The sequence below is a fragment of the Eptatretus burgeri genome, chromosome 8 (assembly GCF_056783735.1).
Source record: "Eptatretus burgeri isolate ZD-2024b chromosome 8, Ebu_testis_v1, whole genome shotgun sequence".
Lineage (NCBI taxonomy): Eukaryota > Metazoa > Chordata > Myxini > Myxiniformes > Myxinidae > Eptatretus > Eptatretus burgeri.
Window position 1 is genome coordinate 82,842,259 of NC_140968.1, and position 27,500 is coordinate 82,869,758.

At 43.9% G+C, this 27,500-nt stretch overlaps 1 protein-coding gene across 9 annotated transcripts in view; it reads left to right on the plus strand.

The window, feature by feature from the left end:
- LOC147022168 (inactive rhomboid protein 1-like) overlaps positions 1–27,500 on the plus strand; it is a 67,492-nt gene that overhangs the window by 1,153 nt on the left and 38,839 nt on the right. For 5 of the 9 annotated variants that reach the window (XR_015061092.1, XM_085892817.1, XM_085892815.1 and 2 more), the window contains exons 2-5: positions 21,136–21,320; positions 22,753–22,877; positions 23,908–24,040; positions 25,979–26,152. Coding sequence is in view for 8 of the 9 variants with exons in the window: in XM_085892817.1 (XP_085748943.1) it covers positions 21,222–21,320; positions 22,753–22,877; positions 23,908–24,040; positions 25,979–26,152 (531 nt within the window). In the remaining variant the exon portion in view is untranslated. Of the gene's footprint in view, positions 1–7,548; positions 7,568–20,621; positions 20,775–21,135; positions 21,321–22,752; positions 22,878–23,840; positions 24,041–25,978; positions 26,153–27,500 lie in introns of those variants that run through there. The other 4 variants (XM_085892818.1, XM_085892816.1, XM_085892819.1 and 1 more) reach the window with 4 other exon arrangements.

The following is a 27,500-nucleotide window of genomic DNA, read 5'->3' on the forward strand; positions in this document are numbered from 1 at the left end:
GTAGTCTGGTTGATATCTACCTGGTAATGAAGTGACTGTTGTCTGGTTGATATCTACCTGGTAATGAAGTGACTGTTGTCTGGTTGATAACTACCTGGTAATGAAGTGACTGTAGTCTGGTTAATATCTACCTCATAATGAAGTGACTGTTGTCTGGTTGATATCTTCCTGGTAATGAAGTGACAGTAGTCTGGTTTATAGCTACCTGGTAATGAAGTGACTGTAGTTTGGTTGATATCTACCTGGAATAATGAAGTGACTGTAGTGTGGTTGATATCCACCTGGTATAATGGAGTGACTATAGTCTGGTTGATATCTACCTGGTAATGAAGTAACTAGTCTGGTTGATATCTGCTTGGTAATGAAGTGACTGTAGTCTGGTTGATATCTACCTCGGAACGAAGTGACTGTAGTCTGGTTGATATCCACCTGGTATAATGAAGTGACTATAGTCTGGTTGATATCTACCTGGTAATGAAGTAACTGTAGTCTGGTTGATATCTACCTGGTAACGAAGTGACTGTAGCCTGGTTGATATCTACATGGTAATGAAGTGACTGCAGTCTGGTTGATATCTACCTGGTAATGAAGTGACTGTAGTCTGGTTGATATCTACCTGGTAATGAAGTCACTGTAGTCTGGTTGATATCTTCCTGGTAATGAAGTGACTGCAGCTTGGTTGATATCTACCTGGTATAATGAAGTGACTATTGTCTGGTTGATTTCTACCTGGTAATGAAGTAACTGTAGTCTGGTTGATATCTACTTGGTAATGAAGTTACTGTTGTCTGGTTGATATCTACCTGATAATGAAGTAACTGTAGTCTGGTTGGTATCGACCTGGTAATGAAGTGACTGCAGTCTTGTTGATATCTACCTGGTAATGAAGTGACTGCAGTCTGGTTGATATCTACCTGGTAATGAAGTGAATGTCATCTGGTTGGTATCTCCCTGGTAATGAAGTGACTGTAGTTTGGTTGATATCTACCTGGAATAATGAAGTGACTGTAGTCTGGTTGATATCTACCTGGTAAGGAAGTGACTGCAGTCTGGTTGGTATCTCCCTGGTAATGAAGTGACTGTAGTTTAGTTGATATCTACCTGGAATAATGAAGTGACTGTAGTCTGCTTGATATCCACCTGGTGTAATGAAGTGACTGTAGTGTGGTTGATATCCACCTGGTGTAATGAAGTGACTGTAGTCTGCTTGATATCCACCTGGTGTAATAAAGTGACTGTAGTCTGTTGCAAATTGTTATTGTTAACCACCTGTGTTTTGAATGAGAAATCCCAATAGGTAGTTGGAACCAGTAGAATTTAATATGGGGCGGGACGTTTCATGTCTTATCAGTAAACGAAGGGTTACACGTAAACTAAAATGCTTCATGAGAATTATTTTATTTGTTTCAGAGTAATGGTTTTATCCCGTGTGGCAAGCTGTACATTCCACACTGTAATTAATAACATCTGTTACCAACCTGAACATGATGAACGTCTCAAAGTGGGAAATGTAACAATGGCGTTGTAGTTGTTATTGCAGGCAGTGAGTTGTCATGTATTCACCGATATAATATTTGCGTTGTAAAGTATTGCATTATCTCAGGTTTGGTTGTTTTTTATTTGTTTTTGTTTTTTTACGTAGTGCTTGGTGTGTAATTGCCATTTCAAAAGTTGTGTGCATGACCTCGCCATGCCGAACTGTCTGCGGCTTTTCAAATGTCATCATGCCAGGGAGTAATACCAAGTGACCTAGCTCAGTGGTAGTAATGTGCAGGTGCTGTCCAGGTGCCAGTTTCAGCTGCATAATGGACGGAGGGACATTGCAAGCGAGTATGACATGCAGCTGTATGTGTAAATAGAATTGCAGGCATTCGCGAGCAGATGCAATATTTCTCCTCCACTTCCACCATGACCTCCATCTACTTTTGATCCCTTTGAAATCAAAATGAAGAAACCGAACCAATGTTGATTTCTACTAGCATGTACTGTCTGCAGTAAGTATTGTCTGTGCCAAGTATTACCTCGATCGGTTGAAATATAAAAGCTCAGCAGGTCAAAATCCTAAGTTTGTGACCTTTTTTGACCTTTGACCTCTGTGTAATCCTGAAAATAACTCGAATCCGAAATCTTTCTCTGCATCCCTTTCGGGTTGTTTGAAAGCACATCTGTGCCAACCTTCGTCTAGATCAAATATAATACAAGAGAATGACAAATTAGATGATTTTTTGTTTGTTTGTTTCACTTTTGACCTAAAATCGGAACCTTTTTGTTCACCTGGTAATGAAATTGTTAAGGCTTTTCGGAGGCCCGAAATAAAAAATAAATAAATAAAAGTCCAAGTATGATTAATCTTCCCCAGACACTTTTACTAGTAATTAGGCGTCAATAACAATCCTTGACCATGTTGTGGAACGTCAGCTGAGGTCCTCACTTTTTTTTTCCGCTCTCACTTTTTCACCTTTACTCGCTTTTAAATTTGTTTTCTCCGCAACCACTTGAGCAACTTTGAGCGACGCAACCACTTGAGCGAGAAAACTTTCAACATAGGAACGTGCCTACCCATGGAGAATTTTTTTTTAAACAAAACTACTTGTTGATTGGATGGAAAATGCTCTGCCGGCGTTCCAGAAAGTCTGTGTTTTCTGCAGGCAGGGGTTGCAAGGTGTTTCACGTATCATGACTAAACGACCTCAACCTGGAGGGAAGAGTGAGATTGAAGAGAATGTGGAAGTTCATTCCCCATGTGGGGTGATCGTGGATTTTGGGAGTTTCAACAAGGAGGGGGTTGATGGTCCACGTGCACCCTGCAGATGCATGGAGGACAAAGCAGAGAGGGCAGAGAGTGCAAGACCAGAAGGAGGTGGGAAAAGATGGAGAGACCACCAACCTGTCAACAATGGCAAGGTGATAGGCCCATAGACACAGCTTGATCATGGGAATTCCAATGAACTTGAAGGCCTTGGTTTCCACAGTGTCAAGCTGAGCAAGATGTGAGGCAGGGTTAAGTGAAATGGATTAAAGTGTGGGACTGGATTAACCAAATGTCACTGGCAACTATATTCTGAATATTCACCGAGAACTGGGGAAAAGGAAGATTTTGGGCAAAATGCATGCTCACATGATCAGCAGGCCACCCATGTTACTTACCACGACTAATCTGCAGCATTGAAAAAAGCAACGGTGACATATTCCTGGAGCACAGCCTGACAGATGAAACATTGTGCATCCCTTTGATCCATAGTTTGATTGGACAAACTGCTGAATGGTGATCATCATCGTCATCAACAAAGAAAAATCACTCATCACATCCTGGTGACACACATCATGTTCTTATCCCACCATGGCCTTGTGTTCAACAGTCATATGTCCCAGCATTATACTGTGAAAGGAGCATATTGTCCAAAGGTACTGCAGAATAAGATGCCCAGTGCTGCATCAGAAACAATTTGAAAAGACAGCATGCTTCTCCTCCAAGACAATGCAGCGCCTCCTCGCCGGTGTGACATGGAATCCTTGCTTCAGAAGTGGAGTTGGGAGGCCCTTCCACACCATCCCCATTCTCCTGACCTGTTGCCATATGATTACTTCATGTACCTGAAAATGAAGGAATCATTGTGAGAATATCGGTGGTTGACATCGATTAGGCCTCACAGGCATCTTTGCTTTGCTTTGAGCACTGAGGATTACTGTGTTGCCATCAATTCCTTTTTACACTGATGGAGAATCATTGGGCTTCAGGGTGGAAGTGTAGCTTTACCTCAATCAGAAATGAGCTCATCCATGTCGATTGAATAGATTGTGTTTCATAAATCCATTCACAAAAATGACCCTCATACTTTGGAAATACTCCTGATTGTGCCATTTGTAGTCTTGGTCAGAGCTTTGTTTCATTTGAATGATCAAATGAAATTAAACATATTGTTTCTCTGCTTTTCTGTGATCTACCCATTGTACAGTAAACAATAATGTGATACCTGTGCTGAAAGTTTCTGATAGTGCCCGAAAGCCACTTCTGAAGTACTATTAATTCCCAGGCTTGAAAACACTTTTCGAGCCTCTGAAAACCATTTTAAGAGTTGAACGCAGCATAACAAAAATGGTTCAAATGGTGGTATTATTGGGTACAAGTTTTCTTTGATATGGTTCATCCCCACTGATTATAATTTGGGTTCCAGACAGGTTCGTTGCAATTACGGTTGCTGTTGTTGTACTGTACATGTGTAACATTAAATCCCAATGGACACATTACTTGCAAAGAGTGCTACTCTTTCCTTTTGTTTACACATTTGTGTGCAAGTGCAAATAATCCAGTGGGATCGTTTGCTAAAAGGCTTTTGGAGTTTGACTGGTATCCATGTTCAATTATGAATTCCACGTACAGCCTTCTGGGAATACTGATTTAGAAGATAACATGATGAAAATATGGATTTAGTTTGTCATTTTCTTTGTTTGCTTTGTTCAGAATAATGTTGACGCACTCAGTATTTCTACAGTGCTATAGCAGTGTGGAATTTTAACCATTTGAATCCTGACCACCTTGGACTTTCTGCTCTCTCACCCTGGGCGCCCTGGAGGAAATCTGGCCACGAGGGTAAATGGAGGTTTGAATAGCAGCCGGTAAACCGGCCACTCGGGTATATGGAGGTTTGAATAGCAGCCGGTAAACCGGCCACGAGGGTATATGGAGGTTTGAATAGCAGCCGGTAAACCGGCCACGAGGGTAAATGGAGGTTTGAATAGCAGCCGGTAAACCGGCCACTCGGGTATATGGAGGTTTGAATAGCAGCCGGTAAACCGGCCACGAGGGTATATGGAGGTTTGAATAGCAGCCGGTAAACCGGCCACGAGGGTATATGGAGGTTTGAATAGCAGCCGGTAAACCGGCCACGAGAGTATATGGAGGTTTGAATAGCAGCCGGTAAACCGGCCACGAGGGTATATGGAGGTTTGAATAGCAGCCGGTAAACCGGCCACGAGGGTATATGGAGGTTTGAATAGTAGTCGGTAAACTGGCCACTCGGGTATATGGAGGTTTGAATAGCAGCCGGTAAACCAGCCACTCGGGTATATGGAGGTTTGAATAGCAGCCGGTAAACCGGCCACGAGGGTATATGGAGGTTTGAATAGTAGTCGGTAAACCGGCCACGAGGGTAAATGGAGGTTTGAATAGTAGTCGGTAAACCGGCCACTCGGGTATATGGAGGTTTGAATAGTAGCTGGTAAACCGGCCACGAGGGTATATGGAGGTTTGAATAGTAGTCGGTAAACCGGCCACTCGGGTATATGGAGGTTTGAATAGTAGTCGGTAAACCGGCCACTCGGGTATATGGAGGTTTGAATAGTAGTCGGTAAACCGGCCACTCGGGTATATGGAGGTTTGAATAGTAGTCGGTAAACCGGCCACTCGGGTATATGGAGGTTTGAATAGTAGCCGGTAAACCGGCCACTCGGGTATATGGAGGTTTGAATAGTAGTCGGTAAACCGGCCACTCGGGTATATGGAGGTTTGAATAGTAGCCGGTAAACCGGCCACTCGGGTATATGGAGGTTTGAATAGTAGTCGGTAAACCGGCCACTCGGGTATATGGAGGTTTGAATAGTAGCCGGTAAACCGGCCACTCGGGTATATGGAGGTTTGAATAGCAGCCGGTAAAACAGCCTCCAGGGTTCAAAGAGTTAATGTGCAAAATGTATAAGCTGGTTAAGAGCAGGGACTAAGGGCCTGAGCCAGTCCTTGGCATGTGGATATAGTTCTGCTCTCTTCTGTTTCTTACAAATCCATTGTAGGAGCACTTTGTACAATTCTTCATTGGGTGTATTGAGTAGGTATAGAATGGTGCAGAAGTGGCACACTTACTTTTCAGCTGTCTAGTCTGGGTTTCATTCTCAATGCAACTATAAACTGTTGGATTGGTGCATCACAAAGTACACCTTGAACATGGATATTAAGCTGGTGTCCCATCTCCAAGAACTCGTTGGTGAACATTGAAGATCCTCCTCCGGTGTGTTTCATGAAATGTCGGTGAGTTATCACTGGCTTCCTGAACAAATCACAAATTCCTGCCTAAATCACCTTCAGTCAATCCTCAGGCCTTGCTGGCCATGGAAGACCTTTAATAGGCATGCTCACAAGATGTGACTGTCAATTCTTTGCAAGAAGTACATCAAATATCAGTTAATAAGTAAATGTAATACCAGGTTCATCAATTTACTATGTTTGCTAATATAGCAGTATTTTTCACTACCGCCCCCTCTTTCCACTCAAATTTACTTCCCCTGCTTCATTTCCCATTACTCTTCTCATCCCTGGAACCTTTCCCTTTACCCGATGTAAAGGACTCTCCCCCCCCCTCGCCCCCTCTCCCAACATCCACCCCTTCCCAGGCAGCAAATAATACAAAAGGAACATTATCATATCGAAGTCTAACTTCTTATAGCATCGCGACCTTTACCAATGCTCTCCTTTTATGGAAGATAAGCATTCTTATTTTATCTTTGTGTGCATTACCCTGGAATCCGCAAATGAGGTACATGTTTGGAAAGGAATGCACAGGCGCGCGAGCAGGAGCGAAAGGCATGAAAATCTCATTCCCAGACTTGCCTTGTTTTGTCAAATAAATAAAGGGTCTTGTTTATTTATTTTTGTTAACTTATTTGTTTGTTTACTTTGTGTCTCACATATAAATTCTGGAGCTATTGCTGTTGTGAAGAGTGCACACCCTTTTCTTACATACAACAAACTTCAACGCTTGACCCCACTTTCACACATTTATATAAAGCACACTTAACTGTACGATCATATGAGCATCTGATCCAATGCGATGTCACATACTCTCTACTCCAAAGCGTTGGTTTTACCAAAGCAGTTTATTGACCTGGGGTCATGCTGGGTAATTTGCCATCCCTCTCCCGAGCAGTAGTTAGGGGAGGAATTTGGGATTTGTTCGGAGTGCCGGCGATAGCTCGTCTACTCTTTGTGAAGAACGCTGTGGAATCTTTAACGTCCACCAACTCATGCCAGCAGATGAGATGCCAGTTTAACGTCCACCCGGAGGACTGCACACACATTGAGGAGTCGCCCTGCCTGTGAAACACCAGGATGATAGTTTATAGCTGGGTCAGGATTAAATCCCAGACGAGACAGCTTTGAGGCAGTGTGCGTACCTCTAGGTCATGCTGTCAGCCATCGTATTAACATATATTGTGAAAAACGTGATCGGTTAAATTTCTATTTTGACACGTAAAATATGCTTTCATTCATCTCATCACAATTCATGTTTGCATTACCCCCAAAGTTTCTGATTCACTCTGCCCCTTATTCTTACTTATCTCATCCCAACTTCCATTTTTTGCTTCCCTTTGAATCGAACTCCTCTCCCTTCATGTCATTGACCTATCATTCCCTAAATATCTAAATCTAAATATTCTAAAACCTATCTAAATATTCGGCAGAGGCTGTGCGAAGCAAGGTCAAGGCCAGTTATTCCTGATACGTGAAACACCCCGCAACACTTGCCAACAGCGGTTTTGGACAGTGTGACCAGTCCTCATTTTCATAAATGCCAAGGTGAGCCAATGAAAAAAGCCAATAATTCACAAGGTTTCGGAAAAGTGATGATAATAGAAAACCTATACACCTAGAAAACCAAGAGGCCAAGGTGAACAACGAATAGGCCAAGATCTTGTGAAAAAAGCCAAGGAGTGGTCACACTGGTTGTTGAGAAAACGGAATTTAAGAGCGAGCAAGCTGAATACCATGAATGACCCCGACGTTGAATGAAAGCTGATTACCAAATGATGTTGATACTTGGGCAGCCGATTGCCATTTAATATTAAAAAAAAATAACAAGAATAAATACCATGAATGATCGCGAGGTCAAATAAAAGTCGATTACTATATGATGTTGATAATACTTACATAGCCGATTACCAAACATAACTTCGATAAAATAAATGTAGATACAAATTCCTGTTAGCTTGACTACACAATGTAAGGTGACATTGCAGTTTAAGATTCTAGAAACACAAATCTGTCCAAACGAAGACATGTCCTTTGTGCATGACTGTTTCAATGGTGAAGACGGACTGACTACATGCTTGGGCATGGCCTAACTCCGAAGATTGACAGGAGCTCTGAAGCGCTCGAGCTGTGATTGGTTACTGATCTCGTGGACGGTCTGACGGCCAATCTGACGATCAATCACAGCAATGACGTAAATGTGAGGAGGATGAGGAGGAGAAAACAATTTAAAAACCCCTCCTGAAAAAGTTGAAAGCTGAAAAAGTGAGGGCGGAAGAAAAAAAGAAAGTGAGGGCCTCTGCCAACGTTCCACAACATGCTCAATAATGCTTCCACAACTATAACAAGTTTTAACAAATGTGTGGGTTGTTTTTCTTAATTGATCTGTTGCTGCATCAGCAATGAGGTCCTTGAGTTTGAGTTTTGGGGTGTCAGGATTTTTTTCACATTAGCCCCATGCATATATTTATTCCTGTTTATTAAATTATGGAGATATGATTTATCTCCAACAAGCACGCACGCACACATTTGGGGTGTGCCGAGCAGGCATGCAACATGTCGACCATCATAAATCTTTCAGTGTTAGTGTGAGTGCATTCGCAATGAGGTCCTTGGGTTTAAGTCCCAGGTTGTCAGGATCTTTTCACACTCGCCCCACTCAAGAATTTATTCCTGTTTAATTTGAAATGAAAACTACATATATACATGCATATGGCGCACACACACACACACACACACACACACACACACACACACACACACACACACACGGCCATATCATTTGTGTCTTGGTGCCATGGTTGGTGGAGTCGAGCAACAAATGTGTGTGAGGTCCGGCAGCTATTCCACCAATGGGTGCACATTTCAAAAATCGACCCCCAACAAGAATCCCAACAAAAACAGTAACAACAACAGTAACAACAACAACAACAACAACAACAACAACAAAGCAAAGCTTTTATAGACCTATGACAAATAATTCTGTTCAAATAATTCTGGCTGCCTGGCCATGCGTCAGATCAAGTTGAAATTTAAAACATGTATTCCCGATCGCCACTGGATCAAAAATGTGAAGTTTCACTTTGATTGATTTAGTGGTTCCAGAGAAAATGTTATTTTATATTTTTCTTCAATTTAATATGGTTGTCAAACCATGTGACCCATCAATTATTCTTTAAAATTGTACGCCCATGGCTTGGGGAACATTTGTATGTAGTTTCCCCTTGATTTGTCCCGCCGTTCTAGATGATATATATTTTTTAATAGCTTTTAGGGTAAATCCAATTTGGCTGCCAAACCATGTGAGCAATGACAGCATTTGTGTGAACTTTTTCTTCCTCAATGATAGGCAGTCATATGTATAAAGTTTTGTCTCGATCTGTTCAGCCACTTCAGAGAAGAAGATTTTTGAAGGTTTTACATACATATATATATGGTTGCCACATCAAGTGACCGATGACGTCATCAAAAAAATTTCTGTGTACCATTTTATCCCTAGATGACCCTCAAAAATTTTCATACTTATCAGATGTAGCGTTCTACATATGTAATTATAACGTCATAATGAGGGCACCTGTAGTGAAAATTTTATCTCAATCCGACAGGTAGTTGCAGAGAAAAACATGAAAGTTCTGTGCAGACAAACAAACAAACAGACCCAAATGCAATACCCTATCCTTTGGCCAGGGTAACGAAGATAAAAATTGTATATGTTATAGCAAAGAGCTCAGAGAGAGCGACAGGGTTGTCCAACTCTTCGCTCTCCTCTCCGTTAGTGTCACTACCTTGACCTTAAAGACCTTGAAAGACCTCAACACCCTCACTGGCTATGACTGCGGCATGACTATTAGATGGAGTAGTGGTGGCTCTGCTGATAGGTAGACTGGTTGTGGCAGCACAGCTGATAGGTCACAGCTTTAGGTACTTTCATGGCACGCAGAAGTGCAGTCGGTGATTAAGGTGGTCGTTTGGCAGGCATCTTGATGCTATTATCAAGAAGTGATGTTTTTTTCAGGGGTGCAGACATAGTGATATTGTGTCAGTAAGTAGCCTGACAGATATCAGACAGTCACGTGATCATACTGGACGTGGTTAGTGTCGAGGTATTTTGAGAGGTGTTGCATGGTGGTGAAGTGCTTTGAATTGTGCAGCAGGAGCGGTTTTTAATTGTTCAGCAACGGGTGTTTTGAACTTTGCAACGAGGCAACTGGTGAATTTTTGAATTGTGTTGCAGGAGTGGTTTTAAATTATGTTGCTTTTATGTGTTTGTAACTAATGTGGCAGCAAACTCTTTTGTAATACACAGTGGGAGGTGTATCTAATTATGCATCAGGACTACAAGATAATTTTTGAATTGCGCAGCGAAAGGTGTTTTGAATTTTGCAACGGGGCTACGGGTAAACTTTAAAAATGTACAGCAGGAGCAGTTTTAAATTCTGACAAGACCTTGAGACATTTTTCTGCCATTGTATGAAATATGTCACTAATGTCAGGTCAGGCCAGAGTAGATCTGTGACTTACTACAGGTACCATGTAAACCTGTACTAACCTGTTCCATGGTCGGGTTGTTGGCGACTAAACCATCTCCCCCACCAGGTTTTCTGGTGAGGAGGGTGTTTGGATATGGACACCCAGCAGGATTAAAAACAAAACCTGTCAAAGGGCGGAGGAGCTTCTTGTGAGCCAACGGCCATCCACATGTAGTGCCCAACTGTGTCTGTGGACGTCCTCCTGCAGTTGGGTTACTTTTTTATGAGGAGGTTGGTGGCAGGATTTGCACTCCAGCCACCGTAAAACCCTTCATTCCGCAAAACACAAAAACGCAAAGAAATCTGAAAACCCACTCCGTGGGAGTACCTCCTGTGCAGCTTCCCTTCGCAGGGCAGCTCACCAGATGACAGGATTGGGGCAAAGCCTTCGGGACCCCCAATGTTTGATGATAGGAGGGAAACCACGGGGTAACATGCCCAGGTCAGATTGCGGGAGAGTGTGTGTCGGAGTGGTGCTGAGGTGTCGTCCACCAGACGGCGGTCTCCTTGGGTTAACCTGAGGTGGTCCCTTCGGGTGGGTGCCTGGAATGTCCTATCCCTAAGAGAGGATGATCACCTGTCTGTTCTCATCTGAGCCAAGCATTTGGACATCGGTATTGCAGCACTCTCTGAGGTTCAGAAACTGGATTGCGGCGAGATCATGGTGGGTGGTTACACCTAGTATTGGTCTGGTCACTGATGGTGACCATACCCAATGAGTTGCTGTAGCTGTGTCCTATAAGCTGACTCCAATGATAATTGAGGTAACACCGGTCAACGAGTGTATGATGAGATTAAGCATTCCTCACTCCTTGGGTGTCATTTCCTTTGTCTCTGTTTATGCTCTGATTGAGGCGAGTGATCTCACCGTGAAGGACGCATTCTGTGCCACGCACGAGTCTATGGTTGATCAGTGCCCCAGACAAGATACACTTCTAATCTTGGGGGATTTCAATGCATCGACCCTAACTAATAGGGATGGTTATGAGACATGTGTTGGTCACCATGGGTCAGGAACTGTGAATCTGAATAGCACTAAGCTCCTTGACTTTGAAAGAAGTCATGGACTTAAGGTGGCCGGTTCATGGTTTCAGCACCTACACGCTCATCGCTGGACTTGGTATTCCAACGCTGGTGGTGTGGCAAAGGAGATTGACCATGTCCTCGTTGAGGGTCACTGGAGGATGATCCAGAACTGCAGGGTCTACCGGAGTGCTCAGGTCCTCAACACTGACCACCGGCTTGTTGTAGCAACTCTTAAGTTGCACCTTAAATCCAGGAGAATGGTACAATCCCAGCCTAGGCTGGATGCTGGCAAGCTCAAGGATGAGAGGGTAGCTGAGGAGTTTGCAAAGAAGCTGAGTGGAGACTTGGGGGGGTCTGGGTGCTTTGGGAGGTCCTGAAGAGTTGGGAGTGCCTTCAAGACCACCGTCCTTGATGTTGCCGGTGGATGTCTTGGAACTCACCGCAGGGCAAAGAAAAATTTTGTCTCTCAAGGGACACTGGATACCATTGACCGGAATCGCAGGGCCAGGCTGAATCGCAGAGCTGAGCTGTTCAGGGAGCTGAGACGTAAAACTGTACGGTGCTAAGGATAGACAAGGATGCCTATGTGCGAGGAATCTGTGAGAGGGTAGAGCATCACCTGTGGTCAAGTGATTCTCATCCTGCTTTCAGGGGAATTCGTGCATTGTATTCATCCAAGCCATCCCTCGGTGTACTGCAGTTAGAGTAGAGGGTGGTAGGCTCTTGACAGAGGAGTCCGAAGTGAAGGCCCCCTGGGCCGGTTACTTTGAGCGGTTGTACCAGGCTGATCCACCAGCTGTCGAGTTGGACGTCAGGGGTGTTACAATAATTGGGGTGTTTTTTTATGATGGTCGAAATGTAGAGTTAAATCGGAGAAAAAATTGGAAAAAAATCATTTATTGAAACCCCATATAATTGAATAATATGCTCAGTGGGACATGAGGTAAAATTGCTCGAAACAGAAGTGTTGTGTTCATAATCGCCACAAGTTACCTCCAGCTTTTCTCTTCAGTGTGAAAAACACCAAAAGCAATTATTAAAAGCATCATCAGATGTCAAAGGATGCAGCCCATCAACATCACAGGGATTTTGTGGCACACAGTTTATGTAGGCCCCAGGCTTCAAGCCTTATGGCCTATAGGATGATTACTTGATGGCCCAATTGAATTGGGATCAATCCAAGCTAAAAAAAAAAAAACACCAAATCCCTCTGAATGAAACAGATGACCAAGAAGGAACTGGAAGAAGTAAAGAGCAAAAATGGAGTCATCAGGAGGAACCTGGATCGGATTGTGGTTTCAGCCACGACTCCACAACCCACATACCCATCCATGCGCAGCCAAGTCAACCTTACAGAAAATTTTCTGCAAGAATTCACTTCTCCTTTGAGAGATGGATAACAAAAGAGGGGAAAAGAGAGTAAAAGAGATGAATGAGAAGAAAAAGCAAGAATTATTATGAAAATAAGTCAGAAAGAAATGTCAAAAGAACAAAGAACAAAGATGTCGGGAAGAACCCGGACAGATAGATTTCAGCAGTTACAACCTAAGCTCAAATGCAGCAACATGTACAAGCTACCAGAGGTCTGTCAGCAGGGAAGCACAGTCCACACAGCATCAGGATATGGTACAAACATAATGAAACAGAAGACCAAGAAGGAACCCCAAGAAGTAAAGAGCAAATATGGCGTCATCAGGAGGAATCTGGATAGGATTCGGGTTTCAGCCACTACTCCACAACCCTCAAACCCATCTAGATGCAGCCAAGTAAGCCTTACAGAAAAAAAAGGAAAGCTATCCCTCCTGTGCCTCTCATCCGTCTATACTCTCCCATCTCCCAGGAGGTAACCAAGGCACGTGCTCTGACTTGAAGGTGGAGGTGGAATTGCCTTTCCTGGCTCGCTGGCAGAGTAGTTCGATTCAGGGGGTTGGGTGGGGTGGGTTGGGGGGCTTGCCTTCCCTGAAACTACCAAGTTGGGACTCGAGGGATCCTCACAAAATCCACTTGCCTACTCATGTTCTCCAGCAGACGTAGACATCAAAATGGTGCGAAGGGGAAGCATCTATACACTTCTTACATCAAAACACATTTTCCTTTTAAGCCTTCAGCCCCCCCCTCTCTATTGTGGTTTTACTTTCCCAATTTACTCATCGCCCATGTGCTGATGCTCTACTCGGTTTGATCCTGGTCCTCAAATTTTCACTCCCTGCTCCTGCACAATCTCTTGGCTGGGCAGTGTGATCTCTTCCACAGGATCGCTGCCTGCTCTCCAGCCCAACACACCTGAGAAGATGGAACCACTGAGCTGCCTTGCTCTGTCTTTCTCTGTGCTGGCTTGTTCTGTCCAAATTATTGGAGGCCCTCACTGGCTCCCCCAATAAGCGCATGATCTGGCACATTCCGCCTTGGGTCATCTCTCGGGTACCCTGACCTACCTCAATAAATTTGGCCTGCCTCTTATGGCTCAGGTGCAGATCCCACTTCATCCCACACACAGTCAGACACATGCAACTCCCTGGGGAGAGTCCCTTTCCAACCCTGAATTACCTGGATGCTGGACCTGCTCCCGATTTAACATCATTACTCAGTGTGTCCCCGGACTCCATCCGGTGATAAAGCTTCCCCTCTGGCTCTCCCAGCCACACCTTAAGGGCCTCACACACCTCACTTTGCTGCCCCCAACACATCCTTGTGTCTCCTTTTTTCCAGACAGGACCTGCCCCAAGTTTTTTTTCTGACTCTGGGTCATGGCTGCCAAGTCAATGTTTCATACACAGAGCTTCTGCTAAAACAGAGCTGCTGCTCCCCCACTGAGGCACTGGTGCCATAGCCTCCATATTTTACACCCATCATTTCCTCTGGTGATATTTCTTTTCTCTCAATCCCTTTTTTGATTTCCTCATTCTCACACTCTGGCATTACCTTCGTTTCCACTTTATTTTCACCCATCTCCATTCTAATTTCATCTCCCTCTAATTCTGCTATTTTCTGTCCCTCTTTTCTCCCTTCTAATCTCTCCATGTCCACTCTACTCTGATTTGTTTTCCCTTCCCATTATTCCCCTGGCAGCTATTACTGTAGTCCTAATCCTTTCTCCCATTCTGGCGTCGCCGGCCGCCATTCATTGCTGAATGTCCCACACATTGGTCAAGGGCACTACCAATTTATCTTGGCTGGCACCACTGGTCTTTATCTCAGCTGCCATTTCAGCCCCATTAGCCTTCAGCTTGGTACTGAAGCTTCAGCTTCAGCTTCAGCTTGGCAACCCCATGCTATCCTACTTCACCTGGCAAGCCTTTATGTTCCCCGCCAGCTTGTCCTATCCAGCCTTCATATTCATTGCCGTGTTTTATATCAAGGCATCAAAAGGCCCATGATGTCCCTGGTTTCTGGTAATGAAAGCCTGCTGCTGCCCCTGGGGGTTTCTGGGCTAATGGAGGGTTCTGGGCTCCCTGGTGGGAGAGGAAACTCTACGGCACCCTCTATTGGACCTTCCACTTCCATTTCTGATGGAGCTACTGTGGTGTCAGTCCAATGCTCCCCCTCCTGGTTTGGACTACCATGACCACTTTCCATTCAAAGTTAAATTTCGTGCCGAACTTCGTAATTATTTCTTGCTGAACAGGATGACTAGAATGGATCCCTGCATCACAGAGACACCTCAAGACTGTGTTAACACTTATCCTGGGAGGTCCAGCGAGTGTGTTTGCAGTACTGTGGGTAGTTTTAAAGTTACTGCATAGGTCAGGGTCAGCTATGGGAGCATGCGCCGGAGCAGCGTGTAACGGCGTCCACTTTCTGCCGGTACTCCACGGGTCTCTGTCTGGCCATCCCCCAGGCAGATGCCTGGCCCATCTACATCTCCTGGAGATGCTAATCAACCTGCTGCAACCAGGAGGCACGTGCTCAGCCCATTGGTCGCTTCCTCTCATGAGGCTCACTCGCTGAGAGAATCTGGTGAGCAGGATCAGTGTCAGGAAAACGAGCCACATGTCAATACAGCTGCAGCTGACACTCACGGACTATGCAGGTAACAAATCTCATTTGAGTCTCTCTCATCAACCGCTCGTTGGACACAAAGACTGACCAGCGATAGCCAAGGATTCTCTGAAGAGACCTGATACCAAAGGAATTAAGTCTCCATCTCAGATCCCTGATTAGAGCCCAAGCATTACATCCATAGAGCAAGACTGGAAGCACCAAGGCCCTGAAGGCTCGGACTTTCATCCTCCTGCACAATTACCGGCAGCAGCACATCCAATGATCCAGTGAATACATGACTCCCCAGGCCTGACCCAAACATCTGTTGACCTCTGGCTCACAGCCAGCAGAGACATGAATATCACTACCAAGGTAAGTGAATCTCTCCACGATCTCAACATCCTCACCACAAACATATACAGACGGGTTAGCAGTATCCAAGATGTCAATGAAAGCCTGGATCTTAGTTTTACCCAGGAAACCCGTAATCCCAGCGGCTCTGACTCCTCATTCAGCACCTCGAGGACCCCCGAAAGGATATCTAGAGTCTCCGCAAAGATGACTGCATCATCTGCGAAATCAAGATCAGAGATCTTGACATTCCCAATCGATGCACCGCAGCTTGATCTCTCCGACATGCTCCTTATAATCCAGTCCATACAAGTGCTGAAAAGTGTGGGGTGCAGTACACACTGCTGACGAACTCCAGCATCAACTGGAAATAGTCAGAGATGGTACCACCACATCTCACAGCACTCTCAGTACCAGAGTATAGTTCAGATATCAGAATCCTCCAGAGGGCATCCCGATTCACTGAATCAAATGATTTACAGAGATCAACATAGGCTGCAAGCAGCCCCTGCCAAAACTCTCATCTGCATTCGGTGAGGACCCGAAGGGCAAGGATGCGGTCAATCGTTGACCTCTTTGGTGTGAAGCCTGACTGCTCTGGACGCTGTTGCTCAAGCAGATGGTGTCGAACCCGATCAAGAATTAGCTGAGCAAAGACCTTGCCCGGCACTGAGAGCGGCGTCACCACTCGGTAGTTGTTGCAGTCTTGGTAATCACCCTTCCCTTTCGAGAGAGGGACAACAAGGCCCCTCTTACAGTCAGTTGGAGTGATGTCTGTGTTCCAGGCAGAGCTCAGAACTGCATGCAATATCACGAGTGCAGCATTCCCACCACCCTTGAGAAGTTCAGCATGGATGCAACAAATCCCTGGTGCTTGACCCCATTTCAACCGGTTCACCACAGCCTGTGTTTCCACAAACAAAGAAGGACCACAGTTGATTAGAGGGTCAGCAATAGCGATTGTAACACCCCCTGATGTCCAACTCGACAGCTAGTGGATCAGCCTGTTACCACCTCTCAAAGTAACAGGCCCAGTGGGCCTTCACGTCGGACTCCTCCGTCAAGAGCCTACCACCCTCTGCTCTAACTGCAGTACACCGAGGGATGGGCTTGGATGAATGCAATGCATGAATTCCCCTGTAAGCAGGACGAGAATCACTTGACCACAGGTGATGTTCTACCGCCTCACAGATTCCTTGCACATAGGCCTCCTTGTCTACCCTTGGTGCACGGACAGATGTAAGCCGCAGCTCCCAGAACAGCTCAGCTCTACCATTCAGCCTGGCTTTGCGACTCTGGGCAATGGTATCCAGTGTCCCTTGAGAGACAAAATTTTTCTTCACCCTCCGGTGAGTTCTAAGACATCTAATGGCAACATCAAGGGTGGTGGTCTTGAAGGCACTTCACAACTCTTCAGGTTCCCCCCAAGCACCCAGACCCCCCAAATCTCCACTCAGCCTGTTCGCAAACTCCACAGCTACCATCTCATCCTTGAGCTTGCGAACAGCCATCCTCGGCTGGGATGGTACCATTCTCATGGATATAAGGTGCAACTTATGAGTTGCTACAACAAGCCGGTGGTCATTATTGAGGAACTGAGCACTCCGGTTGACTCTGTAGTTCTGGATCATGCTCCAGCGACCATCAATGAGCATATGGTCAATCTAATTTTCCACACCACCAGCATTGGGATACCAAGTCCAGCGATGAGCCTATGGGCACTGAAACCATGAAACAGCCACAATATCCATGACTTCATGCAAAGTCAAGGAACTCAGTGCTATTCAGGTTTACAGTTCCAGACCCATGGGGACCAACACACACCTCATAACCATCCCTATCTGCTCCAGTCAATGCATTGAAATCCCCAAAGAGTAGAAGTGTATCTCCCCTGGGGCACTGATCAACCACAAACTCGAGCGCGGCATAGAATGCGTCCTTCACGGTGAGATCACTCACCTCAGTCGGAGCATAAACAGAGACCAGGGAAATGACACTCAAGGAGTGACGAATTCTTTGTCTCATCATACACTCGTTCACTGGTGTTACCTCAATTATCATTGGAGTTATCTTGTTGGACACAGCGACAGCAACTCCTTGGGCATGGTAACCATCAGAGTGACAAGACCAATAGTAGGTGTAATCACACACCATGATCTCGCCGCAATCTGGTCTCCGAACCTCAGAGATTGCTGCAATACTGATGTTGAAATGCTTGAGCTCAGATGATAATAGAGACAGGTGATCATCCTCTCTTAGGGATAGGACATTCCAGGCACTCACCCGAAGGGACCACCTCAGGTTAACCCAAGGCGACCGCCGTCTGATGGACGACACCTCAGCAACACTCCGACACACTCTCCTGCAATCTGACCCGGGAAGGTTACTCAGTGATTTCCCTCCTATCATCAAAGATTGGGGGTCCCGAAGGTTTTGCCCCAATCCCGCCATCCAGTGAGCTGCCCTGCGAAGGGAAGCTGCACTCGAGGTACTCCTACAGAGTGGGTTTTTTTTTTTTTTGTGCTTCTGGAACGTTTTGCGGAATGAAAGGTTTTATATAAACCTTCTGCTACCTGCCACCAACCTTCTGCAAATCCCGCCACCAACCTCCTAATAAGAAGTAACCAAACTGCAGGAGGATGTCCGCAGACGCAGTTGGGCACTCGATATGGATAGCCATTGGCTCACAAGGCGCTCCTCCGCCTTTTTACAGGTTTTGTTCTTCATCCTGCTGGGTTTCCATATCATAGACCCTCCTCACCAAGAAACTCGGTTGGGGAGACAGTTTAGTCGCCGACAATCCGACCATGGACAACCCATCCGACCATACAACAACTGTGTAGCTTGGTCATGCAAGTCCATCAGTACTGAGTGGGAGTCGTTATCCTGGGATGTCCACGTCTTGGCGCATCTCTCGTCGATCGAGTTCCTTGATAACATCATGTGAGTTCATAAACAATTCCTCTTCTCACATGAAAGAGCCTTGCAAAATGGCTAATGGAAGACAGTGCTTATGGAAGAAGACAGTTATGCAATGATTTAATTCCTCTCATTTTCTGACATATGTGACATTGTAATGGATTGTTAAAGAATGTAATCAGTGTGTTTTTTTGGATGGACCACACACTGGTGTCTCAAAAAGACTTCCAATTTGCTCAAAATGCCTTGTCACCTCTTAAACACCTAAGGGTGTACGAGCTGCTCGTACTGAACGATTTTTGCGTGAGGCAACTACAATGGCACTCGGAAGAGCGCATACCTCCGCCAGACTGAACGGTTTAAGTTTTAGCCCATTGCTGGCCTGGATCTGAATCCGAACTTGAACCAAAATGTAATCTGCTAGTTCTTGTCACCTCACCAACTCATCCACCAAGTTTTGGCATAACTCGTCCACAACTTTTTGAAATGTCATGCTATGTGTCGTTATTGGCCCCATCTTTCAATTGTGAAGAATTACTTAAAAAAAAACTTTTAATTGTTGTACATCTGGATCCAGGTCTTCACCAAAGTCGAATCAATTCTTCCTTGTTACATACCCAATCTGTCCACCAACTTTCGTTCAAATCCCTCCATAACGTTTTGAGATACTGTGTGTGTGTGTGTGTGTGTGTGTGTGTGTGTGTGTGTGTGTGTGTGTGTGTGTGTGTGTGTGTGTGTGTGTGTGTGTGTGTGTGTGTGTGTATATATATATGTATATATATATATATATATATATATATATATATATATATATATATGTATATATATATGTATATATATATATATATATGTGTATATATATATATATATATATATATATATATATATATATATATATATATATATATATATATATATATATATATATATATATGTATATATATATATGAAGTTTTTTTTATATCTTTTTAGTTTCTTTTTTTAGCCCTGTGGCTCAATGGTGAAGAATCACTTAACAAATTAAAGAAATTAAAAAAATTATTGTATCCAGAAGGGGAAGGGGATGCTGGTCAAATCATATTTGCATATAACCAAACTTGGTCGTATAATGGGTCCGAGTGTCCGCTCTGAATCTGGGAGATCAGTGCTCAGAACCCTGCCTGAGTCATACAAAAGACCAAGAATAGTGTGCACTGATTTTTAAGTGTACTTACCACCTCATTGCTTGATGCTCTGCATTTATAAAGCATAGAGCACGGACAAACAGCCCGAAGTTGGTTATACAAGTGCAGACTGTGTTGGACCTCATGGCCTCTTGCTATCATCCCATGCAAAGTTCCTTGCATGGGATCAAACATTTATTATTATCATTATTATTAATATTATTTCTTGCATCCATAATAAATGGATGGCAGGCATGTAATACAGAAACAGATCTGAGTGAAATGTCACCATATTAAAGACGCGTCCAGCAAGTGCACAGCTCGATGGATCTTTTCTGTTGTTGGCAACACTGTCTTGGTTTACAAACCACCCATTGTATTCCTCACATGATTCACAGTGACACGGCAAGTGGAGATGTTTACAGGACCGACTACTGGAAAATCATCGTTTTTAAATATCCTGCAGAAAACTATGGATTTTGCAAAGAAAACAATTTTTTCTCAACATCAAGAAACATGAACGACGAGGTATTACAGGGCAGTTCTTCGAGGTGAGAAGAGTTCTTCAAGTGTTTTGTCATTGACGTTGGAAGGGAGTGGCGGTGAGGAAGCACGTGGGCTGAAAGCGGCTTATCTGAGTGCACCCCATGCCTGCGCGTACCCTTTTGGCCACACGTTATTTGAACCGACTCTGGCTTGGCTTTCCCGAGTGATCTGAGACTTCAGCCCACTCACCGGCTTATACACTCGTGCCTTTGAGATACCGTTCGTCTTGCCCGAGATTGGGTATGGATTGTGGCAGCTTGGCTGTGTTTTATCTCCTGTCTAAATTTTGCTACTTCCATATTGGTTTGACTGCTAATAATGTATGAGGAAGTAGTCTCGGGAGATTGCATGGAGACGTGTGTGTGTGTGTGTGTGTGTGTGTGTGTGTGTGTGTGTGTGTGTGTGTGTGTGTGTGTGTGTGTGTGTGTGTGTGTGTGTGTGTGTGTTCCTTCTTCAAAAAGAATATGAGCCGTTCAGAAATTTCCACGCTTCATGACTTGCTGTAGCAATGATAAACTCCATTTCTGAAATGAGTATGTGATAATATTGGATGCTGTTGTTAAAGTGGGCTTGATGTTGTTTTTCTGTTCATTGTTCGCAGGTACCCTGCATGATACTTATTCTTTACATGTCTTCAAGGCCCAGGCCTTTCCTGTCGTCATTTCAAAAGCTTTCCACAAGTGGGCAATGTCTAAAACGGTGAAGCCGACACGGCTGCAGACGCAGAAACCTCAAGGACTCTCTATCAATGTACCGGGAATTCGGCCACCAGCTCACACCCAGCAGGTGCCTAAATACAGTGTCAACTTTGATTGGATAAAGAAAGGCAATGGCATGGCATAGGGTGGGGGGTTGCTGTGGTATTGTGGGGGGAGGGGTGGGTTAAGCAATACAATGTTTCGCGCCTCGGTCGGTCAATGGATAGAGAGAGAAATCCTCGCAAGAACTGCTTATTAATGCAGAATCACGCGACCATTGTGGTCGAGGCTTCTCAGCATCTCTCGACCTTGTCTCCCATTCCCGTACCCATTACATATAGGACTTCATCCACGGTCATCGTCGTAGCGACAGACTGACGGTGAGATTGTGAATTTAGAATCTGATGAGCAGGTCTATATTGTTTCAGCTAAATTCTTATGCACACCGAGATCTGTAAGGAAAATTGTTGCAGACGTCTGTGGTCAGGAAATTTAACGTAATGGAAAACTCTGTGAAATATCTCAGACAGGGTGTAACAGAGCAGCTTTTATTTCACTAAAACTTCCGAGAAATGGCTTTGTGGTTTTATCAGAGGGGGCACTGTACTCTTGCATCACAAAGGACACCAGCTGTTATGTAAGCAAAAGGGATACCTCATGACCACCCCTCCCACCAACCCCCTTCCAACACTTTGATCCATGTTCCCCATTTATGGTGACATTTCCCCCTTTTTTTTAGCCCCAATTTCTTCTTCTTTCATGTGTAGCACAATGCTGTGGGTAGCGTAATTTGCTTCAAGAGTGCGGCTGTTCCAATGATGCAGTGTCCCCAGGAAGTTGGAGCAAGGATTTGGAATTTACCCCGGTTGGTAGCAATAGCTCGCTTACTCTTCGTGGAGTACACGGTGGGATCTTTAAAATCCACCAACTAATGCAGGCATCTGGGATACCCAGTTTAATGTCCATCCGAGGGATGGCACACACATTCATGTCTCGCTCTGCCTGTGAAACGGGATGACGATTTGTAGCTGGGCTGAGATTCAAATCCAGGTAGATAGCTCAGCGGTGAGTGTGTGTACCTCTCAGCTATCTTGCCAGCCACATTCCCAATTTCATATATCGCCTCCCCTTGAATGCATACCATATTTACGGCTCGTACCTTGCATGACAAAAGCGTCCCAGAACTTGAAATGTTTTTGGGGGGGGCTCATTGTGGCTCCTTGTGACTCATTGATAAGGTTGTACTGTACATTGTGTATCAGAGTCTAGTACATAAGAAGCAATAATTGTACTTTTGCATAAATTACAACAAGAGAAGGCAATGGACAAACTTTCACAGTATTATAAGATTTGAATATTGAATTAGCATCATTAGCTAAGTGCTCACTATGAAAACACCAAATAGGTGAACAGGGTGACTTACATAGCACAAAGGAAGTCTGTAAATATGTGTTGCATGGAATGCTGGGGTGGTAGTGTTCTTTCCTTATAATGTATTGGTGTGTGGTTGTTCACTGCAGGCCAAAAAGAGATCCATGTTTCAGCGCAGCAGCAGCCTTTCTTCAGAAACAGAGCAAGCACCATTGTCCGCTCCTCATCGTCGCATGCTTTCACGGCAGAGATCATTCAGCAAGTCCATCAAGAGGTAAGTTAACCTCAGCCTCAAGCAACCTCAAGAAATGCATACCTTACCAGCAAGCTGTATTATTGCTGTAAAACAAGAGTGCAGATCCTGGCATCGTTTATGCTCTGCAGGCTACAGATGGTACGAAATTGCTCTTACAGCATAAGCCAGGAGTTTCTCCAGCAAATTCATTCATAAACTCTTGTAATAGAGGCTCACTATGAGAGCTTGATTGATCTACTGAAGAGCCAGTTTGAGGTTTGTTGTAGAATTGAAAATTGTTTAACAGGCTAAATTGTCAAGCACACATTCAATCCATTCAATTATTTTATTGGAGAATACTTGTGGAGTACTCACCCTGTTTGTGGGTGGATTTTGTGCATTACTTGCTGAAAAAAGTACATATCAGCGTCATCTTTAAATGAAATATCACGTAATCTGGTTGCTCGTGGGACGTCTAATGAAAAAGGGGGCAGTTATAATTTGGCTCAAACATGTGCACTAGGAGTTTGTCATCCTATCTATGGTCCTTGGTCTCAGAGTAGTTTCTTTCCAAAGTGATGGAACTGATGAGAAATCTGAAAAAAAATCCAAAAAATCAAAAATGTCATTTTTCGAAATTCTTTTTTTAAATGTTTTTTTTAATGTAAATATGTGTTGCATTGAAATGTTTTTTTTTGTCACGGAAAGTCAAAGGATGTACATACGCCCTTTGATTTCCGTGAAAAATTGGCGTGGATCGGCCCAAGGGTCTCAGAGTAGTTAACAGACATAAAGGCATAAAGACACACCTTTGCTTTTATTTAGAAGAGATAACATAAGATGAGTAATAAGTCAATTCAATATCTTGAAGAGTTTACTGTTTTTTTCAAAAGACACTATGGGAACTTGAATATCCAAAAGGGGATATTAACAAGACACCCACCATCAAACCTCTTGTGAATCATGGGTTCCATCCATTTTATGATATTGTACCCCTTGGAGGAAAGAGGGGTGGATGCAGTCAGCAATGGTGGAGAACCAGACGCTACACATTGTGATGTTGATGCAGAGGAACAGCTGATTGGTTTGGAGTTGGGGATAATGATGCAGGACAACAGGAAAGATGGCAGCAACGTTCTCGAAGACATTGCAACATGCGCCTGGGTCCTCTCAAACCACAGTATATGAGAGAGTTGGAGGAGGTAAAAATGCTTCGTATTATTTCTCCACTCTGCTTTGGTTTTCGAACCTTGACATACTGTAACAATAGCCTCCTATAATAGAGAAGGACTGGAACCTCCCATGCTCGGGGTTTGTAAATTGAGTCTGAAGGATTAACTTGAGTCCGGGGCTAAAATGACTTCTAGAAGGGCTAGAGACACGATCTTGGGATCCATATAGGGATTTTTGAAGACGGCGAGTTCAATGGTGTCATTTTCAACACCACTTGAGGTCATCTTCAAGGTCAAAAGGTCATATTTCAAGGTCAAATTACTGAATTTTGGTATTTTTTGCCCGTTTTTGTGTCTAACTCATAAACGGTGAGAGATGGCTGATTGTAATAAGATGCAAGTGTGTAGAGCTGTCAAACTTTGATATTTATTGTCATATATCGTATTACATAAACATTATATGCATGTCACAACACTATGCCTATTACAACTATGTCTATGTCTATCACTAGATGGAGAGCTTTTCTTGCCTCCTGAGCATCCCAAAGCTTTTTCTTTGTCACTTACATTGAGGACATGAGCTTTCAATAGAATGTTAGCTAAAGTAGTACATGCAGCATTACTACGAGCTAAAGGTGCATCTACAGAGGATAACAGCTCAGCAAAATGAAATTGGCAACGCATTTTAGTCTTGTCATACAAATTATAGGCATTATGTACAAAAAAGACGGTTGACATAGTCGGCACACTCAATCCATCTCTATTCAAATCATCTAGAAACTCAGATGACACCTCGTTACCATCTTCATCATCAACGATCTCCTCCATACTAGTGCTATCGCCATATTTATGAACAAGGTGTTCGACCAAATAAACTATTTTATGCTTCAGGGCATCGTCAGACCCCAAGAGATCCTGAGTGTCTTGAGGAGTAATCTCGTCAATGAGTTCACTTTGCTCATCTGGATTTATGGAAGTTGTACAGTTCTTGTCGCAATCAATCACACGAGAACTAGATTCGGGCATAATGTCATGCTTAATGAGTGTTTGCAAATTTACAATTTTAGCTGCAGCCATAATGTCAACTACGTCAATGTAGAAGTTTCCACCACTTCTTTGCCTGGCTTGGCCGAAAAACTTTTCCAAGGCTTCATCTGTAAATAGAGCAGGAAGAACGTAGTCAGTCTTTCTCTGCCAGAAGATGCAGCTGCGACAGAAGGAAGGTGAAATGAGGAAGCTCGTGTGCCTCAGTCATCCCACAGAGCTGGCTTATTACAAGCTGAAGAATTTCCTTGCTTGTGCATTCATAGATGTTTACCTGGTCAGTTATGGATATAATCTGGGACCATTTTGAGAGCAGGCTGTTCTTCTGCAAAGGAAAAAGTTGTTTGGGCACCTCAATGCCATCTTTCTCAACTCTCTTCAAGAATAGAAATCCAAAAGGTGAGTGAACTTGTTGGAAATGAAATAACTGCTTGACAGTTTGTCCAGTCGCATCAGTTCTTGGTGGATATCAGTAAGTAGGTGCAATAGGTGCACAATGTCATGTTTTGTCATAGACTTTACAAAAGTTTTCCTCCATGAGTTAGACACAAAAACGGGCAAAAAAAACCAAAATTCAGTAATTTGACCTTGAAATATGACCTTTTGACCTTGAAGATGACCTCAGGTGGTGTTGAAAATGACACTATTGAACTCGCCATCCTCAAAAACCCCTATTTGGATCCCGAGATCGTGTCTCTCTCCCTTCTAGAAGTCGTTTTAGCCCCGGACTCAGGTTAATCCTTCAGACTCAAGTTACAAACCCCGAGATCGTGACGTTCCAGTCCTTCTCTATAGGAGTCTATGACTGTAACGCATTTCTGTTTCTTCTAAAACTTTCTGCCGATGTCAGATACACATTCATGTTTTAATTTTTCAAATGATTACCTTTAGAAATGCAGGTTTAATTTTATGGTGGAACATTAGCAGGCACATCAGAAATGGCAGAGAATTCAACAGAATTGGGTCCAAGAAGAGCCAGGGGAGCATAAAACTGCCCTGACATCACCTACAAGTCCAAATGATGTTCAGAGTTCATTTACACAGAGGCGCCAATCAGTGGCTCGGATGAGCTACGAAGCTGCCACTTCGTTGGCAAGGGTGAGTCAACTAATAAAATTAACTTATTATCTCTGACACCAAAGGTGGATAGAAGTTGTGTCTGTTTGTTTGTCTTTGAGAAGGATATCTCAAAAAGTTATTAATGGATTCAGACAAAATTTGGTGGACATGTTTGGTGTGTGATTATGATGAAATGATTAGAATTTGGTGAAGATCCGAATCTAGATACTAGAATTCTATCAGTGATTCTTCACCATTGGGGGATAGGACCATACACCATATATAGCACGATATCTCAAAAACTTATAGAAGAATCCAGACAAAACTTAGTGAATGAGTTGGGTAGGTGACAAGAACAAGCTGATTACATTTTAATGCAGATCTGGCCTATCAGTGGGATACAAAAGGTAAACTGTTCAGCCTGGCAGAGGTATGCACTCCACTGTGTGCTATTCTCATTTCTTTTCTTTTTTTAATCTATTTTCGATTACTTCCTTTCATTGCATTTTCATCCCTTCCTTGTCTCTGCTGTAGTTTCATGTTTACATTGAGTTCATCAGTTCTTGTGTTTGCAACATGGAGATGTTCCTGAAATATATTATTTCTATGTTCTGAGTGAAGTCTCATGTTGTTCATTGTTTCAAAATATCACTGCTAATGTATGTTAGCAGAAGTGCTTGTAAGGCCTTAGTCACATTTGCTCTATGGCGAGGATACGGCGGCCGTACGCCCTCTGAATTGACAGAAACTTGCGGCGGCTGCAGAGTTTCTGAGGTGGCCTCAGGGTGGCCCTACGCCGTGTGGCTATATTTTGCAGGCGGTAGGGTCGCCGTGGAATTATAACGCGGAGTTATAACTTTTTTTCATTTCTACGTTCGCCGTAGCAATTCAACAAGCCGAAAAAAAAAGAACTGCTAAAAAAAAAGAACCCACTCGTTACCGTTCGTCTGGCCACACGTTCACCTTAGGGCCCCCCTGTGGTCCCCTGCAGTCGCCTTGAAAATTCTATGGCCGCCGCAGGAATGCCCTAAGGTCACCGTGCGACATCAAATCAAAGACTGTGGGGCATCCCCATGTTTTCGGTCTCCACAATTTATAAATACCCCGTGCGGCTCCCCGAAAAATAAAAACATATGTGGCTGCAACATTGTGTGACTGTGTAAATACTGCGGCCGCCCTATAATTGCTAGTGGACATAGATTTTGTAGACCCTACGGCCGCCGTGGCAAATGTGACTTAGGCCTAATCACAATGAGCAATGACCAGAATCCGATGTCTTGGCAGCCCCCTTGTCATCATCACTTTCATCTTTTTCTTTCCTTCTGTGTTTAGCTCTCAAATACGCAATTGTCCTTTCACACCATGCAACTGCTCTTCAACGTAGCAC